Source organism: Anabrus simplex, chromosome 6 (assembly GCF_040414725.1).
Source record: "Anabrus simplex isolate iqAnaSimp1 chromosome 6, ASM4041472v1, whole genome shotgun sequence".
NCBI classification, from domain to species: domain Eukaryota; kingdom Metazoa; phylum Arthropoda; class Insecta; order Orthoptera; family Tettigoniidae; genus Anabrus; species Anabrus simplex.
This window is the reverse complement of record NC_090270.1, coordinates 167,151,753-167,170,652: the sequence shown is the minus strand read 5'-3', so window position 1 is coordinate 167,170,652 and position 18,900 is coordinate 167,151,753. Positions and strand designations below refer to the sequence as shown.

General features: G+C 38.3%; 1 protein-coding gene across 1 annotated transcript in view; it reads left to right on the top strand.

Annotated features, from left to right (window-relative positions):
* Positions 1-18,900, top strand: part of LOC136875613 (uncharacterized) — a 312,390-nt gene that overhangs the window by 4,348 nt on the left and 289,142 nt on the right. The window contains exon 2 of the mRNA XM_067149147.2: positions 10,513-10,685. Coding sequence (XP_067005248.2) covers positions 10,579-10,685 — 107 coding nt within the window. The 5' untranslated portion in view covers positions 10,513-10,578. The remainder of the gene's footprint in view (positions 1-10,512; positions 10,686-18,900) is intronic.

Genomic DNA, 18,900 nt, shown 5'->3' with positions numbered 1-18,900 from the left:
ACTTCGAGAAGGCCTTAGATCAGGCATCACACAGTCTCATCTGGCTAGTGCTTCGAGAACACGGTGTGCCAGAATATCTTGTCGACTGGGTGCAGCTGCTTTGTGCAGAACCGAGGAGCTATATACAAACTACTGCAGGATCATCCAAAGACTTTCCCACCATAGTCGATGTACACCAAGGTTCTGTCCTATCACCGCTCCTGTTCAACTTAGTCATGGATAGCATGACAGCTGATGTACATTGTTAATTGCCGTGGACTTTTCTCTTTGCTGACGATGTCATGTTGGCTGCAGAGAATAAGATGGATCTACAATGCCAAACTGGAGAACGGAGGGACCGAATGGCACAATAGTGCTTTTCTTTGTTTTTTTATCATTATTGCATTTAAACTTACATTAAACAATTTACTCCAATATACAACTTAACACTATTATAAAAATCATAAAAATAAACTAATTTATAATGTTATTCACCATTATTGTTTATTATATTGATGGATGAAATCATAAAACATGTATCAGTAGTGATGAAGTGAATGCTTTGGTATTTGCAGATGATGTGGTGATTTGGGAATAGGGAGAAAAGGAAGTACAAAGGAGACTGGGCGTTTGGAATGAAAATCTGAAGGAGTTTGGAATGGTACTTAGTAAAAAGAAAACTGTAGTCATGCACTGTGGAAAAGAGAAAAAGAGAAGCCAAGTGAACATAGACCGAGAACGGTTAGATAATGTAGAATAGTTTACATATCTGGATAGCATTATTAGTGGAAGTAATGAAATCAACCCTGAAATTAACAACAGACTAGTAAAGGTACAACATTTTATCATCAAGTCAGAGAGCTTTTATGGATTGACGAAGTATCCAAGAGAACGAAATTAACATTATGTAAATAGTATTTCATACCAATTGTAACATACGGACTAGTAACACTGGTAACTAATAAGAGACAAGATAGTAAGATACAGGCAGTAGGAATGAAATTTTTAAGAACATTGGTTAAAAAGACAAGAAGAGATGGAATTCAAAATATTAAAATCAGAGAAGAGCTAAATATAGAACTGTTAGTACCAAACATACAGAAAGCAAGACTGAGATGGTTCGGACATGTAAAAAGAATGGGAAAGGAATGGGTAGCAAGAAGGGAATTGGAAAGAGAAGTTAAGGGAAAGTGATGAGTTGGAAGACTGAGAAGAAGGTGGATGGATCAGATTTGGAAGGACATTAGAGAGCTGGATTGGATGTGGTGGAAGTAATGGAGCAGGAAAAGTGGAAGGACAGAAAGGAGTGGAGGAGGCTTGTTAACCACACCTGGGCAACTGGAGTGGGACATTGTTGATGATGATGATGATGATAACATTATTCAAATAATGGCTAATTTAAAGCTTACAATTCTTAATAATACCTATAAACTGATTACTTTTTATTCTTTATATTTTTGGCTGCTCTTATTTTATTTGCAATCATAAGCTATTATATTTTCAATTATAATAATCCCACACCAACTGATAAATAACCTTTTCTCAATTTTTGACCCCACAGCCAGTGTTATAAGCTTATTACTCAATTGGTTAAGAACATTCCTCAGTAAATATAATACACATTTGTATAGTAATTCTCAACAAAAAAGCAATTTTTTAAATTGCAGATAGTCTATGAGGATAGGTCTCTAAGCCATGGTAAAAAAAAAAAAAAAATCTTATCTCAGATATTTGTGGAGTTGATGGACCCACCCTGGCTCATGCTTCATATTGAGTTTTGGCCAGGTGCTTAAGGCTGGACGCTCTTCCTAATGTTACATGATTTTTCAGGTAGAAATTCCAACCAAGAATTGATCAGTTCTTTCAAATTTGGCCATCCAGGTGATAAGCCAATAGCTAAGCCATGGCACTAACCTTTGTCCTTATCTTCTCTTTCTGTTGCTCCCTCTTCCCACACTGAGCGGTACAATTATGTCTTCTTTTCATGTTCCTGTTTATCTACATTTGTCTTGACTTGTCACTTGTCTGTTTCTTTCCATTACTAATAAGACCCTAAAAGATAAACCTTGTTTGTCCTACCATACATAAAATGTGAAAAGCATCTTCCTACTGTAGATAGAAAGGTACAGGAATAATTTAATCAGGTCTGGAAACTATTGTTCTTGTGCATATGTATCTAATGGACCTAACAGACCTATACAGGTGGGTGGCGTATAACTATGCAGCGTCGTAATTTATAAGCTTCATATCCATATTGATAAATTCTACACTTCTATCCAAGCCTCAACTGAATCCACGCTACGTCTTTATTCTGCCTTTTAGAGATTCAAAGTGTTTCTTATCCTTTGTGTACATATGTGACAAAATATTTTAAAAATGAGATATTTGTATTTTAAGTGTAACTCATATTACAATTCAAGCCATTGAGTTTTTTAATATATGCACAGTTGTGGACTATCAGACTTAATGATAGCACTCAAACTGAAGAACTAAGAAATAGTGCAAGGAACTCGAAAATTCACAAACATGAAAGTGTTTTACGCACATGTTTTTATTTTATGAACACTTATAAGTTAGTTTTAAGTTTAGTCAAACTGAAGAATTAAGAAACAGTGCAAGTCATAAACTCGAACATTCACAATCATGAAAGTGTTTTACGCATATGTTGTTTTTATTTTATGTACGGCCTACACTTATAAGTTAGTTTTAAGTTTAGGAATATTCATTTTTCTCAGATGCGCAATTTGACGAATGCCCTACTCATGAGTACAACCTGACATGCTACCGTCACATGATATTCCTTTCTAAATGTGGTAATGTTTGCAATTGTATGATGTGTTATATGTGCATGTATGTCCAGGTGAGGATGACCCGTTAGGGTCGAAACCGGTCCTGTATCTTTAATAATAATAATAATAATAATAATAATAATAATAATAATAATAATAATAATAATAATAATAATTAAAAAAAAGAAGTATTGATTAGGTAGAGCTCTTCTCCTCTTTACATTTGTGTAACTATGCAGCTGTGAACACACGATGCTTCAGGTCATGAAAACTGAAATACGTGCAAATTGTATAGTAAAAGGTGCACAGTTTAGTAGGAAAAATATGTTTTCGTTATGGTACAGTAAAACTTGCTCAAAACGAAACGTCCATAAAGCGAAAACTTGTCCAATGTGTACGAAAGTTATGGTCCCAGTGCACTGGATATGGCCTTGCATGTTATTTATGTTGTATAAAGCGGAATCTGTTCAACGTGGAAACGCAAAGAAATTATGAAAATAATTACTGTATAATGTGGAAATTATGCTTTAGCAGTGAAATTTATTTAGGCATACTCGGTACTGCAGGTACATAAATATTTCGCCAGGGGAAGAGTCAGGTGTTTACAGACCGTAACATGCTGCTGTAATGAGGTCCGGGTTTCCCAAATTCCTGGTAGAATGGGATTTAAACCTCCACTAATTGCTTGACTCTTGCCATGGTTCGTGGAGATCTTTATCTTGATGTACAACTTGAGTCCAATTCTAAGGTAAACAGTTACTTTACTTTGTGTCCCGTCAGTAAATTTGGGTCAGTTTTGAAGACAGCACGATGGCTGACACTGAACAAGAAAGTGAAAGTCATTGAAGCAAGTGAAAAGGAAAAGTTGTCTGTGTGTGAAATTATGTCGCGTTTCAGATGTGGAAAAACTCAAGTTTATGAGACTTTAAAACATAAGGATGACATTACTAAGCAGTGGGTGGAGGGGAATGGACAAATGAAGAGGAAATCTAAGGTATCAGGCAATGAAGAAATCGATGATTTAGTGTGGGAATGGTTCGTCAGTGCCCGTTCGTGAAACCTTCCGGTTAGTGGACCCATGCTACAGAATGAGGCTCTTGCTGTTGCTAAATCACTTGGCAACACTGACTTTAAAGCATCAACTGGGTGGCTGAAGAGTTTCAAAACAAGACACAATATCGTATAGTATCGTATCGTATTGTATCAGGGGTAAGTAATTTGTTAATCTTTTTGTATAATTTTGTTAAATCCGGAAACTTGTCTAATTTGTAAAAGAAACTCGGTCCCATGTGATTCCGCTTTGGGCAAGTTTTACTGTATTTAGAGATATAAAGCAGGCTTACCAGACGTCCTGTAGGCTTTATGTTTATGCTACAGTATGTTGTGCATTATAAGAAAACGAAGAAATGAGGTCTGGGGTGTTTCTACATAGAGCGAGTAGTTCTCCCAAAAATCCATGTAATTAAAACACTATGTGGGAGAACATTCAATGTAAGCAGTTTGTCAACAGCGCTAGATGTGTCACATGCCAGTTTGGAGCTCTGCTGTTGCTAGCAGCTGGGATGTGGTTAGATGGGTTCTCTCCCTCTCCATGAAACCGGACTAGTTATGAGCTGCCTGCCTCACCTTCACATGAATAACAGATGTCCAGTGGCGAATTATTGTCTGTACTACTTGTACGCGAGTTACGTAGTAGTAGTATTTGAATTATGTTAGTGTATGAAAACCACGGGTACCTTAATATACTGCTAGCATATGGTGAGGCATAACAGAATACATGTCATGTTATGCAAATCTATCAAGCAAGGTTTCCCAACAGATGGGTACCAAATCCAGTAACTATATATGCTATAGTACAGCATGTTCAAGATACTGGTTGTTACATCATGCTATGAAAATTGAGGGCATGAATGGCCATGTGCAATCCTTGGTGCGGAAGAAGACATCCTGGCAATGGTAGACGATGATCCCAGGCACAATACGCATTGCATAACATGTGCTGTTGGTGTATGAACTTGGACTGTGCGTAGGACACTGCATGAAGAGCGAATGCACCCTTACCACATTCAACACTTGCAGTGTCTCTCACCAGCTGATTACCAAACAAGAGTGCATTTCTGCCGCTAGTTAATTGATGAAGCATGCAGTCCAGACTTTCTGTCGAGTGCATTAGTGACAGATGAGACAATTTTCACATGGCAAAGAGTGTTTAATATGCACAGTACTCACTCATGGGCTGTGGAACATCCCCACTCAGTACGTCAAGGCCACTTCCAGCACTGGACCAGTTCTCAATATCTGGATGGGTATAGTTGAAGATCGGTTACTTGGTCCAGTCATCTTACCTGCATCATTGACCAGTGTGGCTTACCTAGAGTTCCTCACAGGTACGTTAGAGAGTGCATCGCTTCAACTACACAGAACCATATAGTTTTTACATGATGGTGCACCACCTCATACAAGCTGCATAGTGTGCGATCGTTTGGATCAGACATTTCCTGATCGGTGGATTGGACGACGTGGACCCATTATTTGGCCTTCCAGATCTTCAGACCTTAATCCAGTGGATATTTATATTTGGGGAGACATGAAAAACAAATTATATCAAACAGAAGTAACCATTTTGGATGGCCTCCAAAAATGTATATTTCAAGCAGCAGAGGATATTCGGAACAATCGTGGTGTCTTGGCTGAAAAGCATCGCAACTGGAATCGGAGAGGTGAAGCCTGAATACAAGCCAAGGGTGGACACTTTCAACAATTGCTTTGAGTTGCACTTTGGTATGTCACATATTATGCCATAGCACTAAATTTCTGCAGTGTATTGACTTGGGAGTACAGTAGAGTCTCGGTGTAGTATTTCGAGTGTCGATAGTTTGATATTCGCATAAATCCAAGCAGAAAAAGTGAAGTGCAGGTAAAAAAATGATAAATCGACAGTTTCAGTGCGCGAGTGCCTTGCATGTGGCAACTGAACACAAAAACATAGGCGATGTGCTTGTTGAAACGCTAGTCATTGACCTTGAACATAGTTTGTTGGTTCCTCAATCCCACCCTACGCATGGTTCTGATTCATTGCATTTGTTCAAACAGTTTGTGTTTTGTTTTTTATTTGCTATGAGTTAAAACAGAAAGCACTTTATGATTTTAAGGGGCATTGACCTTAAAACAGCAATCATAGTCATCACATTTTAAAAAATGCAATGAAATGTGTACTTTTGTATTCATCACTATTGAAATAGGCACTGCCATGTTTAACTTACATAGGCAGTGTTGCCAACTCAGTGGATTTTCCGCCAAATTCGGCAGATTTTTAAATGGAACAGCGGATAAATTTTCCATTTAGCAGACAGCTGAATTTTTGACGGATTTTCAAACTTCTTTTAGCAATTTTCAGCTTTAACAATATCACCTCTCATCACCAGGAGAAAATATAATATAGAACTTACTACGGTACAATAGTCTGCTTATTCCCATTGTATTGAACTTATGGTGCATACTACCACTCGTTTTCTAGACCAGCTCTGGCCTACAGCCTCACTCAGAATTTGTTACAATCGTTACTGTACTCTTGATGAACCGGGTAGTATCGTGTTTGATATCATGTTTCTTTTGACATCAGGTTCTTTTTGGTACGTCAATATGTCAAAAGAAAAGGTTAAAAAGTAGTCAGATATTTCATAAAGAGTGGTTAAATAATTAAACTTTAAAAGACTAGTTGGTTGAGCTTCTGAGTGATCCCAAACATGGACGGTGCATATTTTGGCAGTGCAATATAAATGCAAAATTGTTTGACATTATTTCTTTCTGCACTTATCAAAAACAATGAAAACAGTAATGAAAGTAAAGATAACTTTCGAAATAGATTGGAAAATTTCCGTATGTGCTTTGCTGCTGTGAACTGCCAGCATATATCTAGAAAATTAATAGTACCGTGTGGCTTCATATGAAACCATAGGACCTCAACTCAGCACATCTGCTTCAGAGCATATAGTGCGTGGAGGAGAAGATGATAACTCCTATTCTGAAACTGGTGAGTGTTGAGTTAATCTCTTTTATTAAAACAGCTGGTATATGCTGTTTTGCTTCAGTTCGGAATTTAGCAGATTTTCAACTAAAATTTAATGCAGAAAAGATTTATGAGTTGGCAACACTGTATATAGGTAGTTTAGTTTTCGTATTTACAAAAGACAATTTAAAATTTCTTAAAGTGTAAGACAATCTGATTTTGTTTATTTTCTAAGCTACTGTGCTGTAATATTCAACATAAGTAAATTTTCTGTGTACACAGGATTTTTCAAGTAATTTTGTAAATCTTCGTTTTTTTATTTGAGGTAGTCTCGGTACCGTTCACCTGGAATTACTGAGTCCCTACTGTATGTTAGTTCATTCTTTTCTATGACAGATTGTTACTGTTACAACTGTAGGTCCTATGGCCATTTCACTCTTATGTCTGTGTCACTAACGTTAGCCTTATTCGACTATGTCATGTTTGACATTGGGGCTACTGTTACTCTCTTCTACTTTTCCTCTGGAGTCTTATGGCTTATCGCAGGTGTATTCTACCCACATCATCTTAACACGGAGTAATGTAATCTGCTGCGATTTATTATTAGTGCCATCATAGTAAAATGTAGGATCTAGTTGTAGTGGAGTCCTCTTAGATACATTTGAGATCTGTGTATTGCTTATCATTTGATAACTTATCTTGTACTCATGAAAGTGACTCTCGGCTAGGCTTCAGGTTGATGGTTGCAATGGCTGTCATGTATAACCTTGTTTATATTTCTCAGATTTGTTGATGTGTATGTGTGATGTATGTCTGTCTGTTAGGTCATCAGCCCAGAGGCTGGTTGGATCCTCAAGTAGCACCACCCAAGGTTATGCGGTTATAAGGAAAACCCAAAAACCAATGACAGCACCAAAATGAGGCGAACTAGGCAAGATGAGGAGTGAGGTAGCTTGCCATTGCTTTCCTCACTGGGTCAGAAAGTACTATTGCAGCACAACTGACCCTATGAGAAGCACCTTTCATAACACTCAGATGCAGTAGTCATGCTCTGAATGTCATTACTCAGCACTACCCACACCCCAGCAACTTCCATATTGTCACAGCCATGGATGTTGACTGGGACTTCTGCGGAAGCTACACTTTACTCTGGCCTGTGCCAAGAGATGGATGCAAAAGTACTGTATCCATCAAGAAATAAGTGCAGGCAGGTGTGATGTATATACATAAAATGCGTTTGTCACACTTCGTCCTCTTGTACTAACCACGATGCAAGGTTACTGCTGACTCATCCCCAAGAGGCTTTTCCTGGTTCCGGTCTTACACATACATTAGTACTCTGTAGTTAACAACTGCAAACGATGTTGCCACATGTGAACACAAAATGAAATGTTCACATCTTTCAGCTCATAATGACCTGGGATATCATATGTTTGGGGCCGCCTAGTTATACCCCATCCACTCTGTATTTTGACAAACCTTAAATGAAAGACATGTATCTGCTCCATTTGTTGAATTTTGACTGTAGTTTTTCTTTTCATTTTTAATTAGAAAACTTGTTGTTAAAGGTTGTGCATAACCAATAATGCAGACTAAACACACCATTTGTTAGCAATGGAGACAGTGGGAATGGCATTCTATAACAAAACAATGATTGCTGCCTCTCTACGTGATTTATTCATCAAATGTTTGAGAAGAAATTTTACAGGTTTTTCTCATCATTAAGTTTACCTGATAGAAACCAATTTATAGGTTGTCCTGGACAATATAGGTATAATGATTCACATTCACTTTAAAATGTTGTAACATACAACAGTTCAAAGATACAAAGATACAAAGATACAAAAGTTGAAAATTAGAAAAGCGGCTGGAATTGATCAGATTTCTGGGGATATACTAAAGACAATGGGTTGGGATATAGTACCATATCTGAAGTACTTATTTGATTATTGTTTGGCCGAAGGAGCTATACCAGATGAATGGAGAGTTGCTATAGTAGCCCCTGTGTATAAAGGAAAGGGTGATAGACATAAAGCTGAAAATTACAGGCCAGTAAGTTTGACATGCATTGTATGTAAGCTTTGGGAAGGCATTCTTTCTGATTATATTAGACATGTTTGTGAAATTAATAACTGGTTCGATAGAAGGCAATTCGGTTTTAGGAAAGGTTATTCCACTGAAGCTCAACTTGTAGGATTCCAGCAAGATATAGCAGATATCTTGGATTCTGGAGGTCAAATGGACTGTATCGCGATTGACATGTCTAAAGCATTTGATAGGGTGGATCATGGGAGACTACTGTCAAAAATGAGTGCAATTGGACTAGACAAAAGAGTGACTGAATGGGTTGCTGTATTTCTAGAAAATAGATCTCAGAGAGTTAGAGTAGGTGAAGCTTTGTCTGACCCTGTAATAGTTGAGAGGGGAGTTCCTCAGGGCAGTGTTATCGGACCTTTATGTTTTCTTATATATATAAATGATATGAGTAAAGGAGTGGAATCGGAGGTAAGGCTTTTTGCGGATGATGTTATTCTCTATAGAGTGATAAATAAGTTACAAGATTGTGAGCAACTGCAACGTGACCTCGAAAATATTGTGAGATGGACAGCAGGCAATGGTATGTTGATAAACGGGGCTAAAAGTCAGGTTGTGAGTTTTACAAATAGGAAAAGTCCTCTCAGTTTTAATTACTGCGTTGATGGGGTGAAAGTTCCTTTTGGGGATCATTGTAAGTATCTAGGTGTTAATATAAGGAAAGATCTTCACTGGGGTAATCACATAAATGGGATTGTAAATAAAGGGTACCGATCTCTGCACATGGTTATGAGGGTGTTTAGGGGTTGTAGTAAGGATGTAAAGGAGAGGGCATATAAGTCTCTGGTAAGACCCCAACTAGAGTATGGTTCCAGTGTATGGGACCCTCACCAGGATTACCTGATTCAAGAACTGGAAAAAATCCAAAGAAAAGCAGCTCGATTTGTTCTGGGTGATTTCCGACAAAAGAGTAGCGTTACAAAAATGTTGCAATGTTTGGGTTGGGAAGAATTGAGAGAAAGAAGAAGAGCTGCTCGACTAAGTGGTATGTTCCGAGCTGTCAGCGGAGAGATGGCGTGGAATGACATTAGTAGACGAATAGTTTGAATGGCGTCTATAAAAGTAGGAAAGATCACAATATGAAGATAAAGTTGGAATTCAAGAGGACAAATTGGGGCAAATATTCATTTATAGGAAGGGGAGTTAGGGATTGGAATAACTTACCAAGGGAAACATTCAATAAATTTCCAATTTCTTTGAAATCATTTCGGAAAAGGCTAGGAAAGCAACAGATAGGGAATCTGCCACCTGGGCGACTGCCCTAAATGCAGATCAGTATTGATTGATTGATTGATTGATTGAAAGAATTACTCTTAATGTCTTGGAGCAAGAATTATGAGGCTTCATGTAGAAATCTTATGTGCTAGATATACTTAATGGTTGCACATGGAGAATGGTGAATTTTTTAGAAAGTTACACTTTTGATTTGTCATCATTTTGTAGTGGCATTTGCATTTTTAATTTATAAACACAGGAGCAATTATAATATTAGTGACTAATTGTTTTATAGTCAATGAAGTTCTTTTAAATATAGGTGGTACTAGGCAGTGATTTAAAAAAAAGTGAGACTTCCAAATGGGAATGATATTGCTAACATTGGATGGCTACCTGAAAGTTAAATGAGTCTTTTGTATGTTTCAGATCGAGTAAAAGCAGCTGCTTGGATTCAGAAATTACGATCGCTGACGGAAGACTTAAATCTTAGAAATGATTATCTCAAGCTGTTTTTATTCGCTCTGCAGCGGAAACGACTTGTGGGACCATTTTCTGATGTACCACCAGACACATTGGAAGCCTTCCCTGAAGGATATGGGGTAACTAAGTGTATTGCCATAAGTGCATTCTAGAGTTGGTGGTTAATGCATGTAGATAATATTCTTAAGAGGCGGCCGGAGCTGGAACGGCCGGCCACCAGCTCAGTAGTTGTTGTAACATGGGTCAAAAGTTTGTAAGAGTTTTTATAAGGAAACGGAACAAGGTAAAATTATTTTGTTTTTATAGCGCACGGTAGCCTGTGATACACTTTTCATTAGTGCAAAAACATTTCAAAAAGAAATGCAAATATAGTTATAAAATGGTAATTAAAATAACGAATCTCCATATGAAATTGAGCTCTGAACCGCGGTTTTCCTAAACTTCTTTTAAGTCAAGATGGTGTTCAAATTGGAAGCAAACTATACCGTAGCGAAGTTTATATTTTTCTCTAAGGGGCTACTTTAACATACTTCAAAATTAGGGATTCTTTATATATTTAATCGTGAATTTAATAAAGCTCTGCTTATTGACTTACGAGTGTCGGCCGAATGCTAGTGCTGGTAGTTCACCCAGTTTCCGTCAGATGCCGCAGCGCCTTGTCCTTGAAGAGGGATGATGACAGATTAGCTCTTACCCACGCAGGGATGTGGTGAGCGAGATCTTCAGCTGCTATCAGTCGCTTCCTCACCCTTGCTTCATAACAAGCGGCAGTGGACACGCTGACAATACTTTGTTATAGTGCTGGGCAAAAGAGTTGCGCACAGACAATGGTTGTCATCGAAACTGTTTCGCGCAGACAACCGTTGTATAAAACGGTTGTAAAATAACGTATTTCTACCGAACAAATGAGGGAGTGCGCGGTAACGCCTCACGTCTTTCCTTGTACCGGCCAGTCAGTGATGTATATCATTCTATCCATTTTAAATAAAAACTGATATAAAGGAATTGAATTCATTTAAGAATTTCACAGTCATACAGCATAAGCATTGGATATATAAAAGATTACAGCGCGACCAAGAATGGAGTTATCCAACCAACCTGAGCCGAGAAAAAGTTGTCTTACAAAGTTGATAACAGCTCTTTTTCTTGGGAACATAAAATTCTTAAATTTATAAATAATGCATAAAACATTACACGGTATATTGTGTTAAAATTTGGATTCGATCTGATGAAGAGTTTCGAGAAATGCTTTCTTAAACTTGACGTATGGTTGAAACACGTTTTAAAATGGGCACTTCCTTCGTTCCATTTGCCATAAAAAATATTAAAGTACAAATGGAAAAGTCCAAACGTTCGTGACTAACGTGAAATAAAACGAGGAAAATTATGGTGTGATTGGATTTTTATAGGCCTATTGGTTACCGGTACATCATACACAAACTCCAAACTCGAATGAGCATAATAGTTTGGTCGACAGTAGTAATATAATTTTTTTTTCTAACACGCTTCTAACCTACTATACATTGTTACCTGTTCAGACTACTGGAAATCTGGGCTAAAGGGATTTAAAATTACTGTGTGCTTGAATCGTACCTACTCCCCGATTGAAAGTCTTAAAAATCTACTACCGTACATAACATAAAAACTACAAATATTTTTATCTGAATAACAACATAATTTACAAATCCATAACGAAATAATCTTAAATTACTGTACTTTCTGCCACCTAGAAGTGGAATATATTCGTAGTTACCTTCCTTCTTTAAACTGTGGCAGTATTAAGCCTCGATTAATACTTATGTTTTTAGTTATTCGTAAAAGGTTGATTTGAAGTAATGTTATTTTTTCGTATTAGTTTTAAATGTTAAATGTCATGACACCTAACGATCCACTAGTTCTGTATTTCATGACTGAATGGAGGCTAATTAGAATAACTAACACGATTAACTCTAAAATGCTCGACTAACTGCACCTTACAACACTCAGGCCATTGAATCTGGGGTAGCACTGTTTATTGTGGCTTTCGGTGACGTCAGGCCCTTCATTCAATAGCAGGGCAGCTCTTCAGAACGGCCTATCTGACCTGTGAGTTACACTGGAAAACCCCAGTGTCAAGAAACGCAACGATTGCGGAAGGCAGTTTTGTATAGTTACCGGTTGTGAAACTTTAAACGCCACTTGATCGGTGCTGGCGAAGAACGCAACAGCAGAGCGCCACTGCAACTGCAGCTGTTATTTTCTCACAACGGTTTCATTCGACAACGGTTGTGTTCCGGAAACGGTTGCGAAAAAAAGGTTGCGTTGTATCTGTCCCAGCCCTACTTTGTTACTCGCTAGTTGTGGTATGACCTTTCAATAGCACGTTATATTTTGTCGTGTTTTAATATGCCGTATCTTTTTACCGAGTGCAATGGAATGGCAAAATGCTTGATTTGTAATAAGACATTAAACTTTATTAAAAATTTTAACACTGGGAGAGCTGGCCGTGCGGTTAGGGGCGCGCGGCTGTGAGCTTGCATCCCGGAGATAGTGGGTTCGAATACCACTGTCGTCAGCCCTGAAGATGGTTTTACGTGGTTTCTCATTTTCACACCAGGCAAATGCTGGGGCTGTACCTTAATTAAGGCCGCGGCTGCTTCCTTCCAACTCATAGGCCTTCCCTATCCCATCGTCGCCATAAGACCTATCTGCGTCTGTGCGACGTAAAGCAACTAGCAAAAAAAAAGAGATGTCACTTGAAGAAGAAGGATATATGAAAGTGAGGAGCCCGGCACAAGTAAGTGGAAATAAAGCTAGGACTCAGCTAAGGGCTATGTGGTCGACAACCCAGACTCCCAAGTTCAGAGCCTATGGGGCCCGCTTTAGTCGCCTCTTACGACAGGCAGGGGATACTGGGTGTTATTCTACTACCCCCCACCTACAGAGGGAAGTTGCAGTGCGCCTCAGCTGTTGCGTTCTTTACCAGCACCGTTTCCGAGTTTCATAACGGGTAGGTATACAAAACCGTCGTTTACAGTCCTTGTATTTCTTGGAAATTGGGTTATCCAACGTAACTGGAATAACTCACAGGTCAGATAGGTCATTCAGGTGAGCAGCGTTGCTATTGGCTAAAGCGCCTGACGTCACCGAGAGCGAGAATGAAGTGGTAGGCCTATATTTTTGAGCTTAGTAGTTACTCTAATTACACTCCACTCAAGTCATGAAATACAGAACTAATGGATATTTAGATGCTGTAACATTTATTATTTAAAACCTATACGAAAACATACGACTTCAAATCCGTCTTTGTAAAGACAAAGAGACTCTCACAACGGCTCGGGAACGCAAGTCTTCTGCCCCTTGGCAGGTTCGATCCTGGCTCAGGGCGGTGGTATTGGAAGGTCGACACGTTAAAGAACTCTTGCGGGACAACATTCCGGCACCTCTGTGTCTCCGAAAACAAGTTATTTGATCGAATTCAAATTTTAACACAGTATGCAATGGGATGTTTCATACATTGTTTATATATTTCAGAACTGTTTGTTTCCAAGAGGAAAAAACTGTTATAAATTTGTAAGGCTCTTTTTTTACTCAGGGTTGTTGGAAAATTCCGTTCTTGGTCGGGTTACAATATTTATCGTATGTCCAAAGTATCACTGTGTGACTAAAAAATTCGTAAATGAATTAACTTCTGTTATATCAGTTTGTATTTTCATTGGATAGAATTATACGAATTATGTATCACTGACTGGCCGGTACAGGGAAAGACGTGAGGCGGGGACGGGATTGATGCTCTACTTCATTTCAACATCGGAAACAGTGTCCGGCGTGCTGGCCTTTGGTCACAGGGGTCCCGGTTTCGATTCCCGGCAGGGTTGGGAATTTTAACCATAATTGGTTAATTTCTCTGGCATGGGGGCTGGGTGTATGTGTCGTCTCCATCATCATTTCAACCTCATCACGACGCGCAGGTCGCCTACGGGAATCAAATCAAAAGACCTGCATCTGGCGAGCCGAACTTGTCTTCGGACACTCCCGGCACTAAAAGCCATACGCCATTTCATTTATATTTGTCGGAAGCAGTGCCTTATTTTGACTGTTTTGCTCAGCACTAACCCATGCTCAATAATTTCCTGGAATGTTTCGCATTCCGTACAAATGTCAACACCATCAGCTCCGTGCAAGTACTGTATCACAACTTCCTGGTGACAGACTATGTGACGCTGGAGGGTGAGAGGGGAATCGCTCGCTCGGCCTTTGGCCTGTCTTAATGACATCTATGCACCCGCGATGTAACTATCAGTGGAGTTAGCTGTCGACAGCAACGAGACTAGTGGCGATATTTTGAAATAAAATGTGAATCTGGAACTGACTCCGGCCGCCTCTTAATAGTAATGATGATGGCAATGATGATTGCTTTCCTCACATCTGCTACTTGTATACTAATATGCAATAAATTACTATGGCTGCTTCACCTAGGATGCTTGGGGCATCATGGTCAACAACTGTATCTACTAACTGCAGTGTGTGTGTGTGTATAATTTTTCTGGGTAAGCAGCTGTGATCAGAAGAAAACTTGACTCACTCGTCATCCCAACAGTATTACCTGAGGCTAAGTATGAAGGGGGACCCAAAAATAACTGGATATAGTTCAGTGCACGAGTTGCTCTTGTAGTTAGAGCAAAGAATTTCCACAAGGAAATTTTGTTCAAATAAACATCCACCTGTTCAATACTGTACAACTGATTTAATTATAAAAATAATAAATACAATCTCAAATTAGGACTTGTTTTAGTTCTTGTATGGACTATCTTCAGCTAATGTTAACAGTACAAGATAAAATTAAAAGATTACAGACATTCAGACAGAAATAAAACACACATATAAATTTAAAAAAGAGAACATCTTGTAAAATAATTGCTCTTTTGCATCTAGGAAGGAAAAACAATGAATTCCTTTAATGTTATTTGAAAGTTGCAATAAACAAAGTACAAGGACAGTTAAATTAAAAATTAAACACACAGACAGGTTCAGAACATCTTTAAAACTTCTTGCTGAATAGTGTCTAAAAGGAGGATTAAAAACAAGGATAAAAATTAATGCTTGTTCAAAGCAATAAAACCACAGGTGAAGAGATTGAAGCTGAAGTGTTCCTTTGTTATGGCTTAACGTAACCGTCATTATGTAACACTCCTACTGGTTCTTCAATGTAGAACGTTTGAGATGATCATGGTTTAAAATTCAAAACATTCATAAAAGCAAATTGGTAAAAGAAAAGAAAGAAAAAGAGGAAGTAAAGAATGGAAACAATAGACATTGAATAAAACGAGGTGAATAAATTCATTAAAACTACTTTTCGAATTATCTTCCTGACTCGACACACACAGATACATACTCAAGTGTTGTATGAGTGCAAACATGTGATCGCCCCATCGGAGGGGAGTGGAGAAGAAGGGGAGGGAGTGACCTTGGCATGAACATTGCGCTTGTGGTGAGCTGATGGCAACCTGTTTGTTTTTGACTGGGAACTGATTATTATTTCCTTGTCAAACGAAATGTTGGGCTTTTCTGAAATCTCATGAAGATTGTGTAGTGGATTATCCCTTTGATCACAATGAATGTGCAAGTATGTTTAACATTAATCCTTTCTTGGCTACTTGAATGATTTCTAGATCTTTGTTTAGAGAAGGAAATTTGTGGTTGAATTTTGTCATGTGTTTCCCATTGCTGAGAATCTTCTATATTTGCTGGCATTGGGTACCAGCGTCACATTGGGTACATTTGAGTTTATAAATATTGTGAATATTGCCCCGGATGAGTGCGACAGGCTTCGGCACCCAGTACATTTCCTATCCTCACCGCTAGATGGGGGCTTCATTCATTCCATTCCTGACCCGGTCGAATGACTGGAAACAGGCTGTGGATTTTCAAGTATTGTGAATACTTATTAGTGTCGTTGATAGTATTTGTATTATAAATAAGTTCAGACTTACTGTTACTAATTCTGAAAGCAATATTGAATTTCTTCTTTTTTAATGTTTGTGATTTGATATAAATGACTGTTATTGTAAGTGAAAGTGCCAATTTTTTTTGACTTCGGCTCCTTAATTAGTGTACTGTAGTAATAGGTTTGTTTTTGATTTTATTAATGATCTTGTCAACATAATTTCTGCTGTAGCCATTTTTAACTGCTATGGTATATATTTCTTTTCTATAATAATTATCCAAGAGAGGGATATTGATGACTATAAATCATACTGTTACGGGGTTTTGTGGATGTGCAGAGGTGAAAGAAGGTGCTGGGATGAACAGGTCTCAATCTACGAAATTAAAGTTAATTTAAAATTTAACAAGGTTATATTTTCTTTGCAAAATCAAGAAATAACAAGAATGGCAGGTACAGAGTAGCAAGGAAACCAATCGAGAATGTACAATTACAGAGTTACAGGATTTGGGCTCCGAGAGCCGGACACATAATTCTTGAGCAATGAGCCCAACTTTACTTATATACAAGGTTCAACAAAGGGGCAGAAAACCCCAATCATGCCTAGGAGCACTTGCTCCCCTTTACACAGTAAAGCCTCCTCGAGGCACGCAAAAACAATTTTTTAATAAAGAGCAACCCGCTCTTAAAGTTCAAGCCTATCAAAGGCCACACCAAATTCTACTTTCAAGCTGTCCTCCAAGGACAAAGACACAGGGGTAAAAATACCCAACCTACTGAGGCCTATTCACCAAAGAAACAGGCCAGAAAATACAAACTTGAGTGAGGCGTAACTGCACTCCTAATACATTTCTTTTAAAAACCTATTTGGCACTAGGCCGCTAATGCAAGTGCTAATCCCATACTAAAGAGGTGACTTATAGAAGGAGACAATTTACGTTACGTTAAGGAAGAAACGGTTGAGAAAATAAGTTCACCTCAATGCAATATGAGTGGGAGCTCGAGAGGGTTAAGCACTCTCTATCCCAATACGTAGTTTAAAAAGATAGAATTGATACCAAGTGTCTTTACATTTTAGGGGAAAGTTACATGGTAAAAGGCTTCGGACCTGCCCCGAGAGTTAAACTGCTGATCTAGCAAGAAAAGAAGTTATTAAAAGGCCATTACCTGGTGGTTGAACTGCTGGCCGAAGAAAGAGGCGCTTCCCACCCCCTGCTACGTACTTTACACACTGATAGAAGTTACTGAAGTGGCGCGGAGACCCGAAAATCAGCAGTTTATATACCCTCGTGGAAAGTTCGAGGTGTTTCAGGAATGAGAACACCCGCCCACAAGCCTTTTATTGGATAATGGCAAAAACTACTACACTAAACGAAGAAGAAACACCTTATTGGTGGAAAATTAATTACAGAAATTCCTTATTGGTCAAATTCAAAAACTGGTGGAAAGAAAGGGTTAATATTGCCAACTTAAACAATGACTGAAAGAAATTTAACAAAGAACAAACTTATGAACCCAAAATTTCTCCAAAAACACAGTTCTTTCACTTCGCACTAGGGTGCACAATTGTAGTTCTTCAGTAGTGTCCTCTAGAAGAGAATGTTCACACTTCTTACTACAGGCAAAACAAAAATACATCGAAAACGACCCAGTTCAGAAACTTCAAATTTACAAGTAGGGACATCTTCTGAGAAACTTGAGAATGAACACTGTAGATAAAGTTCAGGCTTCCTCCAGTAGAGGAGTTTCAACTGGCGCAAAGTTTGAATTAGCGGCGTGGAGGTGTACCACCCGGTACACATACTATAAAATGAAGCATTTTTAAGGGTGTTAGGATGAAACAAATCTTTACTAATCACATTAATCATTTGAGATGGTTTCCTGTGAATATTATATTTAAGATAGTGATTGTTTTTGGTAATTTTGAGATCCAAGAAATTAATAGATTTTTCAGACTCCGATGCAAGGGTACACTTAATATGGGAGTTAAGACTATTAAGTTGTTCAAGTATCTTATTACCGTCAGTGATGCATTCACAACTAAGTGTTTTTTATTTTCCACCTTGTCGATACACTAAATTGCTTAAGGCAACTTATTGGTTAAAAGTGGTACATGTTTCGTATATTATCAACATCTTCAGCCACATAAAATGGTGCGTACTGTGTGTGTTGTGTAGGAGAGCTCCGTGTTACCAGCCTGAATTAGCAAGATAATTAGCAGATAGGTCCGGTGAGTGTGTGTCAATAATTACACCAGACAACTGACATCTAGTTCTAGTAAAAACATGTCTGTAAAAAGTGTAAATAAGCGTGTGTCGGACTTTGAAACAAAGTTTGTTAAACGGATGGACGAGTTCCAAGCTCGCTTGGAACAGTTGACATCAGCCAGTGCCAGCAGGGCTGCCAACACT